Source organism: Stomoxys calcitrans, chromosome 5 (assembly GCF_963082655.1).
Source record: "Stomoxys calcitrans chromosome 5, idStoCalc2.1, whole genome shotgun sequence".
In the NCBI taxonomy this organism is placed as follows: domain Eukaryota; kingdom Metazoa; phylum Arthropoda; class Insecta; order Diptera; family Muscidae; genus Stomoxys; species Stomoxys calcitrans.
Genome location: NC_081556.1, coordinates 43893403 through 43919475, shown reverse-complemented (window position 1 = coordinate 43919475; position 26073 = coordinate 43893403). Strand labels below are relative to the sequence as shown.

General features: G+C 34.2%; 1 protein-coding gene across 7 annotated transcripts in view; it reads left to right on the top strand.

The window, feature by feature from the left end:
- LOC106081057 (heterogeneous nuclear ribonucleoprotein L) overlaps positions 1-26073 on the top strand; it is a 451695-nt gene that overhangs the window by 251928 nt on the left and 173694 nt on the right. For 5 of the 7 annotated variants that reach the window (XM_013242757.2, XM_013242756.2, XM_013242753.2 and 2 more), the window contains exon 6: positions 16318-16389. The exons of the other annotated variants lie outside the window; for them this stretch is intronic. In XM_013242757.2, the coding sequence (XP_013098211.1) occupies positions 16318-16389 (72 nt within the window). The remainder of the gene's footprint in view (positions 1-16317; positions 16390-26073) is intronic. 7 annotated transcript variants of the gene reach the window in all.

The window sequence follows — 26073 nt, the reverse complement described above, 5'->3', positions numbered from 1 at the left end:
TTAAAGAAATAAAAAACAAAAATATAAAAAAAACAAAAAATTAAAACAAAACTTAAAAAACAAAAATAAAAAAATGAAAACAAAAACAAAACACATAAAAAAAATTAAACAAAATTAAAACTAAAAAAAATAAAAAAACAAAAAATTAAAAAACAAAAAATGAAAAAAAAAATAAAAAAAAATTAAAACAAAAATAAAAAAATTTAACAAAATTAAAACTAAAAAAAATCAGAAACAAAAAATAAAAAAGTAAAATATAAGAAACAAAAAATAAAAAACCAAAACACAAAAATAAAAAACAAAACATAAAAAAACAAAAAATAAAAAACAAAAAAATGAAAAACAAAAATAAAAATAAAAAATAGCAAAAAAATTAAAAACACAACAAAATTAAATCTAAAAATATTGAAAACAAAAAATAAAAAACAAAAAATTAAAAAATAAAAAAAGGCAAAAAATAGAAAAAAAATAAAACAAGAAAACAAGAAAAAAAAAACAAAAAGTAAAAAAATAAAAAATAAAAAACAAAAAATAAAAAATTAAAAATTAAAAACAAAAAAAAATAAAAAACAAAAAAAAAAATAAAAAACAAAAAAAATAAAAAACAAAGAATTAAAACAAAAATAAAAAACATAAAAAAATAAACAAAATTAAAACTAAAAAAATTAAAAACAAAAAATAAAAAACCAAAAATTAATAAACAAAACAAAAATAAAAAAAAACAAAAAAATCAAAAAACAAAAAATAAAAAAAAAACAATAAATAAAAAAAAATAAAAAACAAAATATAAAAAACAAAAAATTAAAAACAAAATATAAAAAACAAAAATAAAAAACAAAAATAAAAAAAACAAAAAATTCAAAAAAAACAAAAGATAAAAAACAAAAATAAAAATAAAAAAACATAAATGAAATTAAAAATAAAAAACGCATAAAAAATAAATACAAAATTAAAACTAAAAAAATTTAAAACAAAAAATAAAAAACATAAAAATAAAGAAAAATAAAAAAAAAATAAAAAAAAATAAAAAAACAAAAAAATAAAAAAAAAAAAAACAAAAATAAAAAATAAAAACAAAAATTAAAAAAAACAAAATTAAAAAAAAAAAAACAAAAATTGAAAACAAAAAATAAAAAACAAAAAATGAAAACAAAAATAAAAAAAAATTAATTAAAAAATTAAAAAATAAACAAAATTAAGACTAAAAAAATTAAAAACAAAAAATGAAAAACAAAAATAAAAAACCCACAAAACAAACTAAACAAAATTAAAACTAAAAAAATTAAAAACTTAAAATAACAAAATTAAAACAAAAAAATAACAAAGAAATAATAAAAAAAAAAACAAAAAATAAAACAAAATAAAAAACCAAAAAAAAAATATAATAAACAAAAAAAAAATAATAAACTAAAAATGAAAATTGAAAAACAAATACAATATATAAAAAACAAAAAATGGAAACAAAAATTAAAAAATAAAAAACACAAACTAAAAAAATTAAAAACAAAAAACAAAAAACAAAAATTGAAAAACAAAGTATATAAAACAAACATTTTTAAGCCGAAAAATAAAAAAACAAGAAATTAATTACCAAAAAATACACAAAAATTAAATAAAAATTAATTCCAAAAAATTTATAAAATATTGAAAAAAATAGATAAAAACAAAAAAAAAAAACACAAAAATTAAATCCAAAAAAATATTTATAAAAAATTTTTTTGAAAAATGGTCAAAATTTGTTTTTACTATTTAATTATAAAATAAAAAAAAATATTATTTTTCAATTTAATTTCAATGATTTCAAATAAACAAAAATATACAAAATAATACAAACAAATAATAGCAAACAAAAACAATACACAAACACTATCAGACATTCGCAATATCAAATGTTTAGCTTTTTTTGTTTAAATTACTTTTTTTGCTTAGCTTTTAAAAAACTCGATGGTATAGATGTTCAAGTTTTTCGTTTACTCATTTTTTTATTTCGGGCAATATTTACTAACTATAAAAAAGTTGTGTTAAAATTTTTATATATTTAATCTTAACAACTTCTTGCTGTTAACCTCTCCATAGTTTATTGGGCAACTGGGGCTTATCCTTTAACCACAAACTGAGTATTTATAAAAACAAACTGCCATAAATTTTTACATCTGCTATTATTTGCTATTGGCAAGGCAAAGACCTGTAACACCTGCAATAATTTTAGTATTTATTTTTTCTATTTAGAAAAAATCTATAGCAATAGTCCTGTAAATAAATGTATATCATAAATGTTAAACGTTCCAAATATTATTAATAATAATTAAAAAAAAAAAAAAACAAATTACAAAAAAATACAACAGCAATCAACCAACCACATCAACAACCACAATAACAATTTATTATTAAGCAGCAATTAATGCTATATTTAATATTGAATTTTTGTTTTTCGAAACTAGGAAAACCCTAAATTACTATTTTTTTTCATTGTATAGTTATATTTATATATGTATAAGCAAAAAGCCAATACGAAACAACCACTAAAAAAAACTACCCGTCAAAAGATTTGTTTTTTGCACATTTAAAAAAAATATTAATCCAAAAATTTTCAATGTTTTGGGAAAAATTGAAAACGTAAAAAAAACAGAAAACAAAAAATTCAAAAACTTTCCAAACCGATCACAGCGATCAAGAAAACATGCAATCTAAAGACCCCAACAGCCAAAAAAAATATATATATCCAAATCTGCCAACAGAAAACCACCACAAAAATCAATTCTCAGTCTTTCAAAAAAAAAAGCAAAAAGAAACCAACCAACCAACAGAAATAAAATCAAAACTACAACAAACAACAACAACCAGTACCACCAACCAATCAATCAACAAACAAACAACATGAACTACATCTACAACAACAACAACAACAATTAATAGCAAATGATCAAATTTTTTCTTTTCAAAATAACTTCCCCCTCCAATCAAACAAACAAAAAAAAGGAACAAATCTCAAAATTCAAACAAAATCCAAGTCACCATGCTATTAAAATCAAAAAAATTCTGTGTCTGTGTAAATAAACTATATCTCTTTCGCTTGTTTGTCTGTGTGCAGGAAATGAATGAGAAGACAACCGGAAACGGAAGCTCTACTTAACCCAAGGAAGAAAACGCTGCAAGGGCTGCTCAGAAATGTAAACAACATAAGAGCAGCAACACAAAGAATCGCAGAGAGAGAGAAAGAGAGAGAGAGAGAGTTGGAGAGAGAAAATCCCCTCTTAGCTAACAATGGAGAAGAGCTTAAATGTTTTGAGAAAACATCCCAATCCAGATGGCGCCAGCTTAGCAGCGACTAAAAGCTTATGCTGCTACTCAAACCGCCTGCTAAACTTTTAACTAAGAAAACCCATATTTTAAGCCAACCTTTTAAGGCTGCCTTAAGACTGACTGAAGAAAAGAAAACGAAAGCTTTTCAAACCAATAAAGCTCAAGCTTTGGTAGCTATTGAACAGATCGTTGAAAAAGGTTTTGATTGACCCAATACCTAAGGAAAGAAAACAAATTTCTGTTTTTGAATTTTTTGTAGTACGCGTAATTTAAAAAAAAAAATTAAGAAAATTTAATTAATTTAACTAAACGAAATGTAGCCTACCATTATTATGGTTTGTATTTACTATGTGGTTGTTGATCGTGTTGAGTGTTGTTCTAGACAAACTTATTTTAAAAGAATTTTTTTAAAATTCTTTAAATATCTTTTCTTTTAACTGCTATTTTCCTTATATTAAGATCTGTTCAATATAATTTTCTTTTTATTTTCAAAAAGAAAAACCGTTTTTTTTTTGTATAAAACTTCACTTCAAATATGGGTTGTACTAGTTCTAGTTTAGTAGGTTGCGTTCGAAGCAAAAAACTGGGATTGTGATCATGATGATAATGTTGAATGAGTACCTCCCATCACCATTATACAGCAAGGAAGGGGTGTTGTAGAGTTTTTTTTGTATCATCTTGGACAACTAACAACCTTCTCAGAGACGCCCAGACAGCATTTGGTGAGGTGAGTTTGTTGAATTTCATTTTTCAAATACCAAAAACCAAAAAAATAATGCTTCATAATTTTTGTTAAATTATTGAACCCTAATTATGGTTCAATAATTTAGCAAAAAATCGAAATCATAAAAATTTGCGCTTAATTGATTTTTTGAGTCATATATTACAAACATTTTCGTGTTGTATTATAGCAAAAAAAAAAAAAAAAAAAAAAAAAAAATTGTAAAAAAAATTTAAAAAATAAAAGCCTAAAGGAAAATTAAATTCCAAAGTTTAATATATAAAAAAATTAAAAAAAAATTATTAAAAAAATCATTTTTATCATATATGAACCCATATCAACTTTTTTCTAAATATAGTCCGAACTCCACCATATTCAGGAAGGCTATAAAGCAAACAAAGACCTATCTGAACCATATGGGACAAGAATGTCAAAGAGCTTAATAGGGCTCCCTGTGGCAATTTTAAGCGAAATCGGAAAATAATGATGCCTCTTATAGGTCCAAGGCCTTCAATCGGGAGATTGGTCTATATCGCAGCTATATCTAAATATAGACCGATCTGGGCCATAGCATGAGCATGCATGTCGAAGAGCCTAACACAGCCCACTGTGTCAAATTTTAGAGAAATAGAGTAATAAATGTGCTTTTCTGGTCCCATGAACTTCAATTGGGAGATCAGAATATATGAGAGCTAGTTAATTCACCTTTTGTGGGCCTAAAACCTTAAATCGGATGATCAGTATATATGGCATCTGGATCCATATCTAGACCTATATTGGCTATATTAAACTGAAATGCCGAGGGGTCTAAAACAACTCACTGTCCCGAATTCCAGCGAAATCGGGGAATAAATGCGTCTATTATTGGTTAGTTAGTTCACCTTTGATGAGCCTAAAACCTTAAATCGGGCGACCAGTATATATGACAGCGACATCGAAATCTAGACCAATATTGTTTGCATTGAACTGAAATGTCGAGGGGCCTTAAACAACTCACTGTCCCGAATTCCAGCGAAATCGGGGTATAAATGCGCCTATTATGGTCCCAAGACCTTAAATTTATGGTCCCAAGAACTTAAATCGAGAGATCAGAATATATGACAGCTGTATTCCAAATATACCCCGATCTTGACCATACTCGGTACAAATATCGATAGGCCTTACACAACTCATTGTGCTAAATGTGGAATGTCGAGGGGCCTAATACCACTCACTGTCCCAAATTTCAGCGAAATCTGGGAATAAATGAGCCTACTATGGGCCCAAGACCCTAAATTGAGAGATCTATATGGTCTATATGTATATGGCAGTTATATTCAAGAAGTCAAGATCCCAGATCGGTTTATATGGGAGCATTATCAGGTTATGAACCGGTTTGAGCCATACCTGGCTCAGTCATTGATGGTCGAAGTAAAACATTTCATGCAAAATATCAGACAAATTGGATAATAATTGCGCCATCTAGCGGACCAAGAAGTCAAGATCCGAAATCGGTTTATATGGGAGCCATATCAGGTTATGAACCGATTTGGGCTATACTAGGCGCAGTTGTTGATGGTCGAAGCAAAACATTTCTTCCTAAATTTCAGACAAATCGGATAGTAATTGTGCCCTCTAGCATACATATAAAGCGATTTGAGCCATACTTTGCACAGTTATTGATGGTCAAAGCAAAACACGTGAAGTTATATTTCAGCCAAATCGTATAATAATTGCGCCCTCTAGCGGCTCCAGAATTCAATATCCGAAATTGGTTTATATGGGAGCTATATTATTTTACTAACCGATTTGAGCCATATTTGGCATAGTTATTGTTGGTCAAAACAGACCACTTCAAGTTAAATTTTAGCCAAATCGTATAATAATTACATTCTCTAGCGGCTCAAGAAGTCAAGATCCGAAATCGGTTTATATGGGAGCCATATTAGGTTACGAACCGATTTGAGCCATACTTGACACAGTTATTGTTGGTCAGAGCAGAACACTTCATGTAAAATTGCAACCAAATCGGATAATAAATGCGCCCTCTAGCGGCTCAAGAATCAAGATCCGAGATTGGTTTACTAGCTTGAGCCCTCTAGAAGCTCAATTCAAGTTCTTTGAGTGACTTTGTCATTACATATACATCAAGTTATTGACCGATATGGGCCGTACTTTTCATGGCTGTTAGAAGTCATAGAAGAATTTCACCTCCAAAATTTCAGGTAAATCGAGTAAAAATTGCGCCCAGTGGCTCAGAATGTCAAATTTGACAGCTTTATATGACAGCTATATCAGGTTACCTATCGATTTAGACCATACTTTGCACAGTTGTTGAAAGTCATACCAAAACGACATATGCAAAATGTCAAACAAATTGGATAAGAATTGCGCCCTCTAGAGGCTCAAGTTCGGGAGTTCGGTTTATATGGCAGCTATATCAGGTTACCAACCAAATGCAAATTTTGCCCATGTACATTCCACTAAGGAACAGGGGCAAACTTCTCACATATCAATGAGCCGAGTCCGAACGGTGTGCCGCAGTGCGACACCTCTTTAGAGAGAAGTTTTACATGGCATAGTAACTCACAAATGTTGCCAGCATTAGGAGGGGAAAACCAGCGCTGAAAATTTTTTCTGATTGTCTCGCCAGGATTCGAACCCAGACGTTCAGCGTCATAGGCGGACATGCTAACCTCTGCGCTACGGTGGCCTCCATCAGGTTACCAACTGACTTGGACCATACTTGGCACAGTTTTTGGAAGTCATACCTAAACGAAATATGCAAAATTTCAACCAAATTGGAATTGAGCCCTCTGAAGCTCAAGAGATCGCGAGAACGGTTTATGTGGTGGCTACATTAAGTTATGACCATACGGACGGACGAAGAGACGGACGGACGGACGGACATGGCTAGATTGACTTAAAATGACTTGACGATCAAGAATATGGGGTCTTAGACGCATATTTCGAGGTGTTACAAACAGAATGACAAAATTAGTATACCCCCATCCTATGGCAGAGGGTATAAAAATAATTTTTTTGACTTTCATAGGATGTTGTTTTTTTTCTATATCCATGCCAATAATTCCACCTCTTTTTGGAAATTGTTATGCCCCTTTTATCATTTAGCAACTAAAATTGTATGCACAACATTTAACAATTTTGCTTAATAGCTATATTAATGAAATTGAACTCATTACACTTTTGACTGGTAGTTGATGATTTGTTGTCTCAACATGGCAAATCAATGCAAATACCAATTAATAATGACAGTAATTACTGTCCGTTGTTTGTTTTTTCCCATTCATCAGGTCGAATGCTCGACTATTGGCTTGCCACATCACTAATTATAGAGACGAACGGACAGACAGACAGACAGAATTAGTGGCAACTATAGGACATGGAGAGTGTAATTTTGCTATATGTGGACTATGTCTAGGCAATTTGTCATCGATTTTAATTGAAAAGATTTGAAAAGGCCAGTTTAGATATGTGTGTGTGTGATAGTTCAAAAGTGGCAATCGTAAGTTAACCTCTTTAGGTTGCCTTACCATGTAAACTTTCAAAACTTCGATTCACCTGCCATCTACATATTGTGATACATATGTAGATGGCAGGTGGTATACGTTATTATAACTTAGTGAATTAGTTTGTAACACCCAAAAGGTAGAGAGATAGACCCATTGATAAGCATACCGATCGACTCAGAATCACTTTCTGATTCGATTAAGCTATGTCTGTCTGTCTGTCTGTCTGTCCGTCTATCCATGTTTAACAAACTAGAGTTCGCAATTTTAATCCGATCGTCTTCAAATTTGGTATGGGCGTGTTTTTCAGCCTAAAGACGAACCTTATAGAAATTGGAAGAAATCGGTTCAGATTTGGATATAGCTTCCATATATATGTTCGTCCGATTTGCAGTAATAATGCAATAAAATAGTCATTTGTTAACCGATTCTCTCGAATTTTGGCAGGAAGGATTTTCTAATGACTCTCGACATTACTGGTGATTTTCATGGATATCGGTTCAGATTTGGATATGGTTTCCATATATATGTTCGTCCGATTTGCAGTAATAATGCAATAAAATAGTCATTTATGAACCGATTCTCTCAAAATTTGGCAGGAAGGATTTTCTAATGACTCTCGACATTACTGGTGATTTTCATGTATATCGGTTCAGATTTCGATATAGCTCCCATATATATGTTCATCCGATTTGGAATAATACTGCAATAAAATGATCATTTGTTAACCAATTCTCTCGAAATTTGGCAGCAAGGATTTCCTTATGACTCTCGACATTACTGGCGATTTTCATGTATATCGGTTCAGATTTCGATATAGCTCCCATATATATGTTCATCCGATTTGGAATAATACTGCAATAAAATGATCATTTGTTAACCAATTCTCTCGAAATTTGGCAGCAAGGATTTCCTTATGACTCTCGACATTACTGGCGATTTTCATGGATATCGATTCAGATTTGGATATAGCTCCCATATATACATTCGTCCGATTTGCAGTAGTACTTTAATAAAATGATCATTTGTTAACCGATTCTCTCGAAATTTGGCAAGAAGGATTTTCTAATGACTCTCGACATTACTGGTGATTTTCATGGATATCGGTTCAAATTTGGATATAGCTCCCATATATATGTTCGTCCGATTTGCAGTAATAATGCAATAAAATAGTCATTTATGAACCGATTCCCTCGAAATTTGGCAGCACGGATTTTTTAATGACTCTCTACATTACTGGTTATTTTCATGGATATCGGTTCAGATTTGGTTATAGCTCCCATATATATGTTTGTCCGATTTGCAGTAATATTGCAATAAAATTATCATTTGTTAAGCGATTCTCTCAAAATTTAGCAGAAAGTATTTTCTAACGACTCTCTATATTAGTGGTGATTTTCATGGATATCGGTTCATATTTGGATATAGCTCCCATATATATGTTCGTCCGATTTGCAGTGATACTGCAATAAAATGGTCAGTTGTCAACCGATTTTCTCGAAATTTGGCTGGAGGTATTTTCTAATGACTCTCTACATTACTGGCGATTTTCATGGATATCGATTCAGATTTGGATATAGCTCCCATATATATGTTGGTCCGATTTGCAGTTCTGCTGCAATAAAATGATCATTTGTTAAGCGATTTTCTCGAAATTTGGCAGGAGGTATTTTCTAATGACTCTCCACATTACTGCTGATTTTCATGGACATCGGTTCAGATTTGGATATAGCTCCCATATGTATGTTCGTCCGATTTGCAGTAATACTGCAATAAAATGATCATTTGTTAACCGATTCTCTCGAAATTTGGCAGGATTGATTTTCTAATGACTCTCTACATTACTGGTGATTTTAAAGGATATCGGTTCAGATTTGGATATAGCTCCCATATATTTGTTCGTCTGATTTTCTGTAATACTGCGATAAAATGATCATTTGTTCACCGATTCTCTCGAAATTTGGCAGGAAGGATTTTCTAATGACTCCCGACATTACTAGAGATTTTCATGGATATTGATTCAGATTTGGATATAGCTCCCTTATATATGTTCATCCGATTTACAGTAATACTGCATCAAAATAATCATTTGTTAACCGATTTGCTCGAAATTTGGCATGAAGAACTTTTCTATGGCTCCCAACATTACAGGTGAATTTCATTAAAATCGGTTCAGATTTGGATATAGCTCCCATCTATATGTTTGTCCGATTTGCAGTTCTGCTGCAATAAAATGATAATTTGTTAACCGATTTTCTCGAAATTTGACAGGAAGGGATTTCTTATGACTCTCGACATTACTGCTGATTTTCATGGATATCGGTTCAGATTTGGATATAGCTCCCATATATATGTTCGTCCGATTTGCAGTAATAATGCAATAGAATGATCATTTATTCACCGATTCTCTCGAAATTTGGCAAGAAGGATTTTCTTATGACTCCCGACATTACAGGTGAATTTCATAGAAATCGGCCCAGATTTAGATATAGCTGTCATATATGTATATCGCCCGATTTTCACTTCTAGAGCCACTGCCAGCGCATTTATTGACCAATCTTGCCAAAATTTTGCACAAGAATTAGAATATAGCTAGAATTAGATATAGCTCCCTTATATATATTCGTCAGATTTTGGGTAATTTGCAATAATGTTGCCATTTGTCAACCCTACTTATTACAGTTGGAACATATTTGCTCGTCGAGGTCCATCAAAATTGGTTCAGAATTGGATATAGCTCCCATATTGTATTTATAGGGTAGGTGTAGGGTATAATACAGTCGGCACTGCCCGACTTTTGCCCTTCCTAACTGGTTTCTTTGTAATTACTTGTTTGTGTTCCATAATGAAATCCTTTTACCATTAAAAAGAGTTTTAGTAATTTTTTAGTATTTTCAAAATTTTTCTTGTTTAATTTTTTTTTATGATATTTCTCCACTGTGCAAAATCAATCAATCAATCATCAATCTAACAAGTATTACTAAAAAAAACACTAAAAATAATAGAATCAAAATTATGTACATATTTGTCTCACAGGCTTTTTGTAGAATACATGAAGAGAAACACAAAAAATTAGATACTCAGAAACCAAGTCAAGGTCCATAGGCCATTTAAGGCAGAAATTTGCTAACAACTTTTATAGCTGCAGTTGACTGCATTTTGGCCCGATTTGTCGTTAAGTGATTTTGTGTTGCCATTTTTTTGCTGTTGTTGTTGTTAAAACGCATATTTTGCTCTTATAAGCTGAAAATTGTTGGGAAACGTGTTGTATTTATTATTTGGTTTTCCAGCCAGGTATGGCCGTTCGGCCGCTGGCTTGCTTGCTTGGTTGACTGGCTGGCTGACTGGCTGGTTGTTCACCAAAGTTGTTTCGAAGTTTTAGAACAACTTTGGCAAACCCCAAACAACACGAACAGCAACATGATTGAAATGTTCCATAAAAGTTAATAGCGAAAAACCTGTTGTTGCCATATATAGACCCCATTGGGCCACTTTTTGTTTGTTCTTCTCACAAAAATTAGAAAAGTAACTGCATCAGCTTGATTTAATTGGCCATTAATTGCAGGCAACGCTTATGCTTGAGAATGTTGCCCATAATTTATGTTAGGAAATTATTGTTGAAATTATAAAATATAATGGCCGGAGATTTTTCAAAACATTGCAAAACTTACTAAAAGGCCTTTATTGGCCATATTTCATAAGACCAGCAAAAAAAATGTAGGGTGAGGTAGATGTTGTACCAGAATGCTACATGCTTGTTCTCGAATTGTATCGCCCTGAAAAGCTTCGCATGCACCGAGCTTATCCATGGTAGTCCTCTTATATCCAAGTTGGCTGTTCTCTTTACCTCCCAACTCCTGTATGACCCGAAACTCATATTATGCACATTGTGCCGGGGGGGAGAGAGGGTTTTGAATTCCTTCTTACACCGCAAACCCTTTTTAGACCTTACAGTCCTAGTTGATATTGCCCTAATGGATAACTTACTTTTCGCTACGATCATTCTGTTTGTAAATGCAAATTTTGCCCATGAACATTCCACTAAGGAACAGGGGCAAACTTCTCACATATCAATTAGTGCAGTCCGATTAAAGTTTAAGCTCAATGATAAGGGCCTCCCTTTTTTAGCCGAGTCCGAACGGCGTACCGCAGTGCGACACCTCTTTGGAGAGAAGTTTTACATGGCATCGTACCTCATAAATGTTGCCAGCATTAGGAGGGGAAAACCCCCGCTGACAATTTTTTTCTGATGGTCTCGCCAGGATTCGAACCCAGGCGTTCAGCGTCATAGGCGGACATGCAAACCTCTGCGCTACGGTGGTCTCGCATTCTGTTTGTAACACCTCGAAATATGCGTCTGAGACCCCATAAAGTATATAAATTCTTGATCGTCATGTCATTTTGAGTCGATCTAGCCATGTCCGTCCATCTGTCTGTCGAAAGCCACTAACTTTTGAAGGAGTAAAGCCAGCCGCTTGAATTTTGGCACAAATATTTTTTATTAGTATAGGTCGATTGGGATTGTATACGGGCCAAATCGGTTTATGTTTTGATATAGCTGCCATATAAACCGATCTTGGGTCTTGACTTCTTGAGCCCCTAGAGGGCGCAATTCTCATCCGATTTGACTGAAAATTTTGCATGATGTGTTTTGTTATGATTTTTCCAATAACTGTGCTATGTATGGTTCTAATCGGTCCATGTTTTGATATAGCTGCCATATAAAAACCGATCTTGGGTCTTGACTTCTTGACCCGCTAGAGGGCGCAATTCTCTTCCGATTTGACTGAAATTTTGCACGTGGCGTTTTGGTATCACTTCTAACAACTGCGCTATGTATGGTTCTAATCGGTCCATGTTTTGATATAGCTGCCATATAAACCGATCTTGGGTCTTGACTTCTTGAGCCTCTAGAGGGCGCAATTCTCATCCGATTCGGAAGAAATTTTGCACGTGGCGTTTTGGTACCACTTCTAACAACTGCGCTATGTATGGTTCTAATCGGTCCATGGTTTGATATAGCTGACTTATAAACCGATCTTGGGTCTTGACTTCTTGACCCGCTAGAGGGCGCAATTCTCATGCGATTTGACTGAAATTTTGCATGAGGTGTTTTGTTATGACTTCCAATAACTGTGCTAAGTATGGTTCTAATCGGTCCATGTTTTGATATAGCTGTCATATAATCCTATCTGGGGTCTTGACTTCTTGACCTGCAAGAGGGCGCAATTCTCATCCGTTTTGACTGAAATTTTTGCATGAGGTGTTTTGTTATGACTTCTAAGCTAAGTGTGCTAAGTGTGGCGCAAGTCGGCACATAACCTGATATAGCTGCCATATAAACCGATCTTGACCCGCTAGAGGGTGCAATTCTCATCCGATTTGAAATTTTGGAGGAAATTTTGTACAACGGTCAAATTTTATGACCTTCAACATACGTGTTCAATATGGTCTTTATCGATTAATAGCTTTATACAACTCCCATATAAACGGATCTCCCGATTTTGCTTCTTAAGCCCCCCCCTACAAGGCGCAATTCTTATCCGAGTGAACTGAAATATTACGCAATGACTTCTACAATGTTCAGCATTCATTTAGGGTCCGAATCGGATTAAAACTTTTTTTTTTTGTATTTAGACCCCACAACAAGTCGGTAACTGGCTTAGCTGTATGTCCATGGTGGCATGGGGAGGATTAATATCTGCATTTTAGGTCTTGCCAAGGGGCGCCAGACTATCTAGGGCCTTGAAATTTTGCACCTGATAATAGCTCAGCTCTAACCGTTTCAAATTTCAAAGCGTCATCTTTATCCATTCTCAAATGGCAAACTTTTTATTCGTTTTTTGATTCTATCCCACTGTGCCTCTTTCGATGTAGGGTATTAAACTTTAAATTTTAGTTTGATAACTCCTTTGGATACTTTTTCCCTAAAATTGGCAATATGGAAACTAGAAAGGCAAGGGATTTCAAATTGTATCATATCAACAAACAGACTGTCTGACAATATGCAAATATTTGTTTTTTTTGTATGTGTTTGTGTTTGTATTTGCGTATGTATGTATTTATATGCTTAGAAATGCCAGTTTTGTTGTTTATTTTCAAATCCAAACAGTAGCACTTATTTAAGCTGTTTTGGCTTTGAATGGAATTATCTACAATTTGCATAAAAATCCAATGAAACCCTCATTGATTGTGCTGCTTTGTTTATGTGATGACTATAACGACGATGCCAACAACGATGATGATGATGAAGATGATGGTAATGAGTAGACAGCGGAATTTTATGAAAAAATTTAAATCTTTTAAATATTTTCGACTTTAAATGTTAAAATTAAAGAATTAAATTTAAAATTTAGCTCAAAGGCTAGCATGTCTGCCTATGACTCTAAACGCCTGGGTTCGAATGCTGGTGAGACTATTATAATCAACTTTTCAGCGGTGATTATCCCCTCCCAATGCTGATGACATTTGTGAGGTACTGTACAAAACTTCTTCACAAAAAGATGTTGCACTGCGGCACGCAGTTCAAACTCGGCTATAAAAATGAGGCCCCTTACCATTGATCCTAAACTTGACTTGAATCGGACACCACTCAGTGGTATTATGAGAAATTTGCCCCTATTCCTTAATGGAATATTCATGGGCAAATTTAGGAATTTTTTTGTTTGTCCCCAAAAAAAATATTTTTTTGCATATAATTCCTCTGCCTATCTATGCCATTTGCTGATTAGGGTATGCCTTAGCTTGGTAGTTGTTGATGAGTGCTTGAAAGGCCCACAACAATTCCACTTGTGTTAACTGACCTAACACAAATTTGTTTATTTTTTCTCAATTTACTGGCTCTTTCATGTCATTTTTTTTTTGTTGATTTGATGTTAGGGTAAAATTTGCCTGCTACCCCTGCTTATTTGAATACCCAGTGAACTTTTTGGTTTTTAGTTTTCAATTATACCATAAGTTATCAAATATATGTAGGAATTATTGTATGGCATTCATATAAAAGACATGTCTTATGTGATGGGTGAATGAGATTTTATGCTACCACATAGTTTGCTGGGTTATATGCCTTGAGATTTCAATGAAATTTCAATAAATCAAATATTTCAAAGTTTTAATGAGTTGCATGCATTCAAAAAAATATGTCCAAAGTGAATTTTTTAAATTTAAAGTTCCCACCATGTTTGCTGGGTTATTTGGCTTGAGTTTTTAATAATGCCCTAACACAACCAAACTATATAACTGAATTGGATTCCTATGAACTATATGCCTTACTTGAAGGTCTTAAAGTGAATGAGTAAGATATGAAGATCTCCTGCAGTGTTTGCTGGGTTATATGGCTTGAGTTTTTAATAATGCCCTAACACAACCAAACTATAGAACTGAATTGGATTCCTGTAAACTAAATGCCTTAATTGATGGTCTTTAAATGAATGAGTAAGATATGAAGATCTCCCACAATGTTTGATGGGTTATTTGTTTTGTGTTTTTAAAGATACGAAAGAAAAATCGAATATTTGAATGAATTATTGAAAAGAATTCATTCCAAAAAGTTTCCCAACCTACATAGTCTTAAAGTGCATTAAGGAGATGTTAAGTTCCCATCATGTTTGCTGGGTTATATGCACGTTTTATACAATATCATAACCAGTCCCAAAATAATTAAATTATTAATTAGTTATTCTTGAACAAATAGAAAAAAATGTGGACGAGTGCGATTTTTTATATTTCCCACAGTGTTTGCTGGGTTATTTACATTAAGTTTTAAACAATATCATAACAAATTCAAAAGAAGAAATGAATTATTAATTAGTTATTCTTGAACAACTATTTAAAATAATGGATGAGTGCGATTTTTTATACATCCCACAGTGTTTGCTGGGTTATTTGCTTTAAGTTTTATACAATATCATAACAAATCCAAAAAATAAATAAATTATTGATTAATTATTCTTGAACAACTATTGAAAATGTGGATGAGTGCGATTTTTTATGTCCCACTGTGTTTGCTGGGATATTTACCTTGATGATATTGATACCATAACAAATCAACAATCCTAATTGCATTTATTTAAATAAAATTTCCATAGTGTTGTAAAAAAAGTTAAATATGTTCATAAGCTCCCACAATGTTTGCTGGGTTATGTAAGATGCATTACATTTATAAATTTTAGAAGAACGAAATAAGAAAATCCTTTAATGAAAGTGTTATGCCGAAGTGATAACTGAGTTGGGTGTTGATTGAAAAACACACCAATATGTTTGCTGGGTTATGTTTGCTTTTAAAGTACCCTCTCTTATAAAAATAATTCAATGATAAAACCCCAAAAGTGTTATAGTTGTCAAGTGTTGATGGCTGGTGCTGCTGCTAGAAGATCCTCCCTGATGTTTGCTGGGTTGTGTTGCTGAAGCTGTATTGAACTAATCCAATTATCAATAACCCATATTGTGCTCTTGAGATGTTTTCAATTGTGAGTTCATAGCTTAAGTGGCTCTGCTTGAACTTTAGATTACCTATGATGTAGCATAGAAAGATACAAATAATTGGTGGTCTTGCTGTGGTTCCATACAAAACTCGTTCTTACCTCCCCTGATACATGGGTGTGGAGGTCACACTACCAGAGGCTAGGATATCTGTTTCTTACACAGAACATAGACTCTCTCTCTCTTTCTCTCTCTTACTTTCTCATTTTTAACAACAACAACAACAACAAATTTTCCCCCCACGCTATTCGACTATTTTTCTAATTTTGTTTTTTTGTTTGGTGTTTTCTTCTTTAATTTTAGTTAAAGAAATTACCAATGGACGTTCACCTTTGCTTCAGGAGCCACTCTATGGAACACGCGCTCAGCAATACAGTAAGTAGTAGAGATGATTTTCTAAGCAATCAAACAAATCAATACCCAAATACTCAGTAAAAGAAACAAACATTTCGCAAAAACACCCAATGTATTCTTGGAAATGGGGGGGACACTTTTTAAAGGGTCAAATAGGTTTCTCAAAAACTTTGCCATGGCCTTACTAACACTTAGACTTTAGCTTTTCATTACTAATAACCCCCTACCGTGTTGGTTTTTGTAAAGGAGATAGATAGATATAAATGTTGGTGGTTGGGAAACTTTAATCCTGTGTTCCTTCAAGTGCAGCCAGCAATAGTTTCTCAAAAGTTTTCCTAGGCCAGCAGAGGAGAGGGAAAGGAGAGAAGTTTCTTCATAAATGCAATTAGTCGCCGTTTGTTCTTGGTTTTGGCACCATAACTAATTACTTCAGCAGTTCTAAGGACTTGTGCTTTTAACTTCAACCACATGTTTGTGCTAACAAAAGGATGTGCCAAGTCTGTAAGGTAGCCTCGCCCCACCAGATTTGTCAAACAGCAAAGTTGATTTAAGAATATAAATATTGGTGTATGTTTTGGGGGGGGAGGAGGGTTAAGTATATATTTGTGAAGACTTTTAGCCTACCTACAGCAGAGAAAGTCATGATATGAAAAGCGGAATAATTTTCTTAAATAAATGAAAACAGTGTTTTCAGAGTTTCCTTGCAAAATCGAAAGAATGGAGCAATAATAAAAAGTGTGCTCTACACCGTACTCAATAGTCGTTGGCTATGTAGAGCACCTTAATCAATTTGACAAAGGTGTAGGAGGCGACCGTAGCGCAGAGTTTAGCATGACGCTGAACGCCCGGAATCGAATCCTGGCAAGACTATCAGAAAAAATTTTCAGCGATGGTTTCCCCTCCTAATGCTGGCAACATTTGTGAGGAACTATGCCATGTAAAAACTTCTATCCCAAGAGGTGTCGCACTGCGGCAAGCCGTACGGACTCGGCTATAGAAGGAAGTCCCTTATCATTGAGCTTAAATCTTGAATCGGAGAGTACTCATTGATATGTGAGAAGTTTGGCCCTGTTCCTTAGGGGAATGTTCATGGGCAAAATTTGCAATTTTGTTGATTAAGGATTAAGGCGTATCAGAAATCGCGATCCACCATGCCAATCAAAAAATTTTGAAAAACAACACAAACTTGCCTAACTTTTATAAGTTCTTTGCTATACTACTCTTTGAATATACAGCATTGGATATGATATCGATTTAGAATGTGTTCGAAAATTCAAAAAAAAAAAAAATAAAATCAAATAAAATAAAATGAAAAAAATAAAATAAAATAAAATAAAATAAAATAAAATAAAATTAAATTAAATTAAATTAAATTAAATTAAATTAAATTAAATTAAATTAAATTAAATTAAATTAAATTAAATTAAATTAAATTAAATTAAATTAAATTAAATTAAATTAAATAAAATAAAATAAAGTAAAATAAAATAAAATAAAATAAAATAAAATAAAATAAAATAAAATAAAATAAAATAAAATAAAATAAAATAAAATAAAATAAAATAAAATAAAATAAAATAAAATAAAATAAAATAAAATAAAATAAAATAAAATAAAATAAAATAACATAAAATAAAATAAAATAAAATAAAATAAAACAAAGTAAAATAAAATAAAATAAAATAAAATAAAATAAAATAAAATAAAATAAAATAAAATAAAGATAAAGATAAAGATAAAGATAAAGATAAAGATAAAGATAAAGATAAAGATAAAGATAAAGATAAAGATAAAGATAAAGATAAAGATAAAGATAAAGATAAAGATAAAGATAAAGATAAAGATAAAGATAAAGATAAAGATAAAGATAAAGATAAAGATAAAGATAAAGATAAAGATAAAGATAAAGATAAAGATAAAGATAAAGATAAAGATAAAGATAAAGATAAAGATAAAGATAAAGATAAAGATAAAGATAAAGATAAAGATAAAGATAAAGATAAAGATAAAGATAAAGATAAAGATAAAGATAAAGATAAAGATAAAGATAAAGATAAAGATAAAGATAAAGATAAAGATAAAGATAAAGATAAAGATAAAGATAAAGATAAAGATAAAGATAAAGATAAAGATAAAGATAAAGATAAAGATAAAGATAAAGATAAAGATAAAGATAAAGATAAAGATAAAGATAAAGATAAAGATAAAGATAAAGATAAAGATAAAGATAAAGATAAAGATAAAGATAAAGATAAAGATAAAGATAAAGATAAAGATAAAGATAAAGATAAAGATAAAGATAAAGATAAAGATAAAGATAAAGATAAAGATAAAGATAAAGATAAAGATAAAGATAAAGATAAAGATAAAGATAAAGATAAAGATAAAGATAAAGATAAAGATAAAGATAAAGATAAAGATAAAGATAAAGATAAAGATAAAGATAAAGATAAAGATAAAGATAAAGATAAAGATAAAGATAAAGATAAAGATAAAGATAAAGATAAAGATAAAGATAAAGATAAAGATAAAGATAAAGATAAAGATAAAGATAAAGATAAAGATAAAGATAAAGATAAAGATAAAGATAAAGATAAAGATAAAGATAAAGATAAAGATAAAGATAAAGATAAAGATAAAGATAAAGATAAAGATAAAGATAAAGATAAAGATAAAGATAAAGATAAAGATAAAATAATATAAAGTATTTGGCTTGAGTTTTTAATAATGACCTAACACAACCAAACTATATAACCGAATTGGATTCCTGTAAACTATATGCCATATATAAAATAAAAAAAAAAATAAAATAAAATGAAAAAAAAAAAAATAAATAAAATAAAATAAAATAAAAAAAAATAAAATAAGTAAAATAAAATAAAAAAAAATAGAATTAAAAAAAAAATAAAATAAAGTAAAATAAAATTAAATAAAATAAAATAGAATAAAACAGAATAAAACAGAATAAAACAAAATAAATTAAAATAAAAAAGTAGAAGTCATATTTCAGTCCATTCGGATAAAAAAGATGCAAAATCGGAAGATTGGTTTATATGGGAGCTGTATGAAGCTGTATATCGATTCAGTCCATATTGGACACGCGTATTGAAGGTCATGGGAGAAGCCGATGTACAAAATTTCTCCCACTTCGGATGAGAATTGCGCCCTCTAGCGGCTCAAGAAGTCAAGATCCCAGGTCAGTTTATATGGCAGCTATATCAGGGTATGTACCGATTAACGCCATACTAAACATAGTTGTTGGAAGTCATAACAAAACACCTCATGAAAAATTTCAGCCAAATCGGGTGAGAGTTGCGCCCTCTAGCGGCTCAAGAATTCCAGATCCACGATCGGTTTATATGGCAGCTATACCAGGTTATTAACCGATTTGAAGCATACTTAACACAGTTGTCGGAAGTGATTTCAAAACACTACGTGCTAAATAACAGCTAAGTCGGAAAAGAATTGCGCCCTCTAAAAGCAGAAGAAATCAAGACCTTAGATCGGAGCTATATCAGGTTATAAGCCGATTTGGATGGTACTTAGCGTTTTTGTGGAAAGTCATAACAGAACACTACAAGCAAAATTTCAGCCAAATCGGATAAAATTTAAGGATTCTAAGGGCTCAAGAAGTCACATCCGGTGATCGGTTTATATAGGAGCTATATCAGGTTATAGACTGATTAGGACCGTACTTGTTTTAGTTGTTGGAAGTCATAACAGAACATCGCACGCAAAATTTCAGTCAAATCGGACAAAAATTGAGGCTTCCAGGGGTTCAAGAAGTCAAATCGGGAGATCGGTTTATATGGGAGCTATATCATGTTCTTGACCGATTTGGACCGTATTTGTTTTAGTTGTTGGAAGTCATGGCGGAACATTATGTGCAAAGTTTCAGCCAAATCGGATGAAATTAAGGCTTCTAGGGTCTCAAGAAATCAAATCGGAAGATCGGTTAATATAGGTGCTATATCAGATTCTTGACCGATTTGGGGGGTACTTGGCATAGTTGTTAGAAGTCATAATGGAACACTATTTGCAAAATTTCAGCCAAATCGAACTAAAAGTGCGGCTTCAAGGGGCTTAAGAAGTCTAACGGGAGATCAGTTTATATGAGAGCTATATCTAAATCTGAACCGACATGACCCATTTACAATACCGAATGACCAACATTAATACTAAGTATCTGTGCAAAATTTCAAGGGGCTAGCTTTACGCATTCGACCGCTATCGTGATTTCGACAGATGCGCGGACATAGCTAGATCGACTCAGGATATCGAAACGATCAAGGATATATGTACTTTTTGGGGTCCTAGACCAATATTTCAGGTGTTACAAACAGACTGACTAGATTAGTATACCCCCTATCCTATCCTATCCCATCCTATAGTGGTGGGTATAACAAGTGACATACAATATAGGTTATTTTAAGTTTGGTTTAAAATAGAGTGCAGATAAAGGGTGATTTTTTTGAGGTTAGGATTTTCATGCATTAGTATTTGACAGATCACGTGGGATTTCAGACATAGTGTCAAAGAGAAAGATGCTCAGTATGCTTTGACATTTCATCATGAATAGACTTACTAACGAGCAACGCTTGCAAATCATTGAATTTTATTACCAAAATCAGTGTTCGGTTCGAAATGTGTTCATTCACCGTAACGTTGCGTCCAACAGCATCTTTGAAAAAATACGGTCCAATGATTCCACCAGCGTACAAACCACACCAAACAGTGCATTTTTCGGGATGCATGGGCAGTTCTTGAACGGCTTCTGGTTGCTCTTCACTCCAAATGCGGCAATTTTGCTTATTTATGTAGCCATTCAACCAGAAATGAGCCTCATCGCTGAACGGTGAATGAACACATTTCTAACCGAAAACTGATTTTGGTAATAAAATTCAATGATTTGCAAGCGTTGCTCGTTAGTAAGTCTATTCATGATGAAATGTCAAAGCATACTGAGCATCTTTCTCTTTGACACCATGTCTGAAATCCCACGTGATCTGTCAAATACTAATGCATGAAAATCCTAACCTCAAAAAAATCACCCTTTATTAATCTGCCCCATGCCACTATGGACATACACTTAAGCCTGTAATCGGCTTGTAATGCGCTCTAAATACTAAAAAAGTAACCTCGAAAAAGAAAATCTAAGTTAGGAATTCCGTGCTACTTACAAAATCCTTAATTGTTTTCCATGCCACTCCTAAAAGTTGGTTCATGTCTGGTATTGTGTCTCCATCTAAGTGCCGGTATCTGTTAGAATTAAAAAGCCGAGCAATGATAAAGGAAATGCTTCAACGTCTCATCATCTTCCCCACATGCCACTACTTGCCGCACCGACTTTGCATAAGTGAGCTCGTAGTCCTATGTGTCCCGTTATGATACCAAAAGCTATACTGACCTCCTTTTTACTTCCTTTCAGTAATAGTCCGGTCCCCTCATCATCTGGATCACCCGATAGGATTTTCGCAATCCTAACGGCTGTTTCTCTAATCCACAGTGCGTGTTCGTCGCCCATGTCCTTAACTCGGTCTGCGTCAATCCGAGAGGCTTCGGGTAAACCAAGTTTATTGACGGCAGACCTCTGATTTTCATCGCCAAATCGTCTGCACTTTCATTCTCCGTTATGGCCCGGCACCCAAACGATGCGGATTTTGCCATCCTCAGAGAAGGCGTTGGTAACTGTTCGTAATCTTACTATTCCCAATGTTATTGCCCTTATGGCCATTTTACTCTCCGTAAAGATGTTCACCCTTGATGTCCTTGCATTGGCACTACTCCACCTTACGCATTCCTTGATCGCCCGAATCTCCGCCTGCAGGACCGTATTACGGTCAGGCAGTCTAAAACAGATCTCAGTCCCTGGGTTCTCAACGAAGACTAGGCCCACTCTTTCCTCTAGCATAGATCCACCCGTGTAACATAATCTTCGAGATGGCAATATTGGGGTTCCGTCCGTCCAAGACTGTGCCGCTGGCAACAGTGACTCGTACTCGACCTCAAGTGTCACCTCAGTTATCCTATCGGAAACCTCTTCCTTTCCTTCAAGGTTTCCGATCGTCGCCTCGATTATACCGCGTTGGTATGTCAATGCAAATTTTGTCCATGAACATTCCACTAAGGAAGAGGGGCAAACTTTTCACATATTAGTGAGTGCAGTCCGATTCAAGTTTCAGCTCAATGAAAATGGGCCTCTTTTTTATATTTGAGTCCGAACGGCGTACAACACCTCTTTGGAGAAAAGCTTTTACATGGCATTGTACCTCACAAATGTTGCCAGCATTAGGAGGGGAAAACCACCGCTGACAATTTTTTCTGATGGTCTCGCCAGGATTCGAACCTAGGCATTCAGCGTTATAGGCGGACATGCTAACCTCTGCGCTACGGTGGCCTCCGCTCATGAGCTGCTCCCTTCCTTAATCCTTGCTCCCATCACCTTAAGTCTCATAGCCGCAGTGGCTGCCTCAAACTTAATCTGTATGTCAATGGGTCGGATATCTAGAATAGTCTCCTGTGCCTTAGTGGGCGTGGTCCTCATCGCTCCCCCTATGCCAAGGTAACATCTTCTCTAAACCTCTTGTATGGTCCTTATGTTGCACTTTTTCTCCATAGCAATCCACCAAACTACTGAGGTGTAAGTAAGTATTGGTCTAATCACGCTCCTGTAGAGCCAGTGGACTATCCACAGATTCAGGCCCCATTTCTAACCTAAGGCCCATCTACATAGTGCCCAACATCTGTGAGCCTTCTCAGAACGCTCCTGAATGTGACACTTCCAATTAAGCTTCCTATCCAAGATCACTCCCAAGTATTTGACCTTGTCAGATATCGTTTTGTTGAGGAGGCGTGGTGCTTCAAGTTGGCCCACCTTCGTCTTCCTCGTGAACAGTCATATTTCGATCTTTTCTGGGTAAACATTGAGACCCCCATGTCTTCTCTGGGTTAACATTGAGAATCCTGGGTCTAGCCCAGTCATATGCCATGTGCAAGACCTTTTCGGCCCTTCTGCATGGCTGGTTCGGATCCTTACCCCTAAGAAGTATTATAACATCGTCTGTATAGCAGGCGGATTCAAATCCCTACTCAGTCAGCATCTGTAATAGGTCATTTATGGCATCCTTCTGTAGTACTGCCGGAAATGTTTCTTGAGCTACGAGTGACTTAAATGGTTGGAAGCTCCTCAAGGCTTCCTTTACTCATTGTTTGACTAAAACTGAATCAAAATTCCATTTGACTACATTTCATTAACCAATTGCAAAAAGACTTATGCATTGAACCATGAGTGAATATTGTTATCTGTAGACAGAAAATTGAACACAAATAATCCTCCATTTTTATGAAATAGACTCAGCATTGTTATGCAACATTAACTCCGAAAGGCTCCAGTCTTCAGTTACAACTTTTCCTCTACCATTATGCCGCCACCATAGTTGCATATCGCATTCTATTTCGCCTTTGCCTAAGCCTTTAATTGTTTGAAGAAGTGGAATATCCTTGGAAGCGTGTGATGTGATGCAAAAAAGACATAACATTTTCTCACACTTGCAAAACATTTTTCACATATCCTCTCACACATACCATACTCCATAGTATGTACGCAGTGCACGGAAGTCTGGGTGCCATGTTGTGCCTTAATATCTGCTGCTTGCTTTCCCCCTTTTTCGACGTTGTTGACATTTTCATATGGCAAGAGCTTAGCTTTGTATTTAGATTGGCAATGCTAAATATTTGGGTAGGAATGTTTCATTACGGAAGTTGACAAGTTCTTCACATACACAGACACACACACACAATGCTTTGTGTGTGTGTATGTACCCAAAAGGGTATGGTTGAAAGAAAGTTGCCACATGGGAAAAAATATTAAAAATTTTTATTGTGTATTTAATATTTATTTTTATATTGCAATGAAAGGTGGAATAATATTCAGATCGGTCGGAATCGGAAAACTACATGAGACCCAAAATTTGGCACTCAATTGCCACTTTGGTCGAAGCAATTGTTTGTGTCGCATGCCACACAAAAACAATAGAGCGAGAGAAACGCGAACTTTTTAGTAATAGTTCAGTGGATGTGATTTGGTCGACTGACATTGTGTGTTGTTTGCAAATGAAAACCACTCAGATGAGTGCACCCAGCATGGGATTAGCCGATCTGTGCGGTAAGGTCAGGAATAGAAACAAGGTCCTCAAGTCACTTGCCGGCTGCATTTGGGTTGTTGACAATGAAACTTTGTTGACCACGTGCGCAGCAATTGGTAAGCTATGCAGCTCCAGTGTGGTTAGCTATGTGACACGCAGTGGAATAATACTCATATCGGTCGGAATCAAAGAACTGCGTGAGACCTAAAATTTGGCACTCAATAAACACTTTGGCTAAAGCAGTTGTCTGTGTCGCATGCCACACAAAAACAAAGTTAGCTAGAAACACACGCACATATATAATAGAACGAAAGATGCGCGAAAGTTTTAGTAATCGTTTAGTGGAAGTGATTTTCAATTTGGTTGACAGACAAGCACTCATCACGGGATAGCTGTGAGCACCACACAGGCCGAAACATTGAGGTCCGATCTGTGTGGTGTTCAATGCTGTCATGAGTAGCTTAGCTGTGAGCTACTGGGCGCATCCACAGGTTGCGGATAGTGGAATGCCCCATACGGAGCAGCTGTTACTGCAGTCGGTATCAGAGAACTGCAAGAGACCCAAAATTTGACACTCGACAACCACTTTGGCCAAAGCAATTGTCTGTGTCGCATGTCACATAAAATCAAAGTTAGATAGAAACACACGCACATATATAATAGAACTGGAGATGTACCAAAGTTTTAGTTATCGTTCAATGGATGTGATTTTCAATTTGGGATTTCAGCACGGGATTGCTGTGAGCACCATACATGCCGAAACATTAAGGTCCGATCTGTGTGTTGTTCATTGCTATCATGAAAAGCTTAGCTGTGAGCTAATGGGTGCGTCCACAGGTTGCGAATAGTGTAATGCTCAATGCGGAGTAGCTGCAGCGGCAGTCGCGGAAGTGAATCAGCGGTATCAAGTGAGTGAGAGGTCGGGCTTCACTGCGTCCTGCCCATGCGAACACGTAATTACAAGCTGTCTAAGCAAAACCTTCTGGACTGTTATAGCAGGGATCATCCAAATCATTATCATATCCACTCCCCAGGTGTTTCAAGGTGGTTTTTCGTAATCTAGAGGCGAGGGATTCAACGCTACAAGAAAGAACCTCTAGATCAGGCGGGTCTGGCCGGGTAGCATTTACCGGTTGAAAGTTGTCCTTGGAGAACGACCGCGACCCATCGCACCCGAAGAAATTGACATCTCTCGGTAAACCAGAGTAGTTCTGCCTCAATTACGAACCGGCAAATGCAGCCACCTCAATTCCTACAGAACAAGAATTGATGCCAACGGGCAGGATGTGTGTCTCGATTGTGAATTGGGACCACACGACACATGTCACCTGTTTAACTGCCCAGCCAGACTCACTCGACTCAGACCCAGATCCCTCTGTACACACCCCACCTTCTTAGAAGAGTTCCTAGATATGGATATTCAACAAAATCAAGCAGAAAAAAATATAGAACACAATACAACTACAACAACAACCGTATTGGGTGTGGAGGCTTCATATCGAATATACCGTGTCTACGGTGCAGGCACGACAATAACACAAGTTTGACACCTTTCACACTA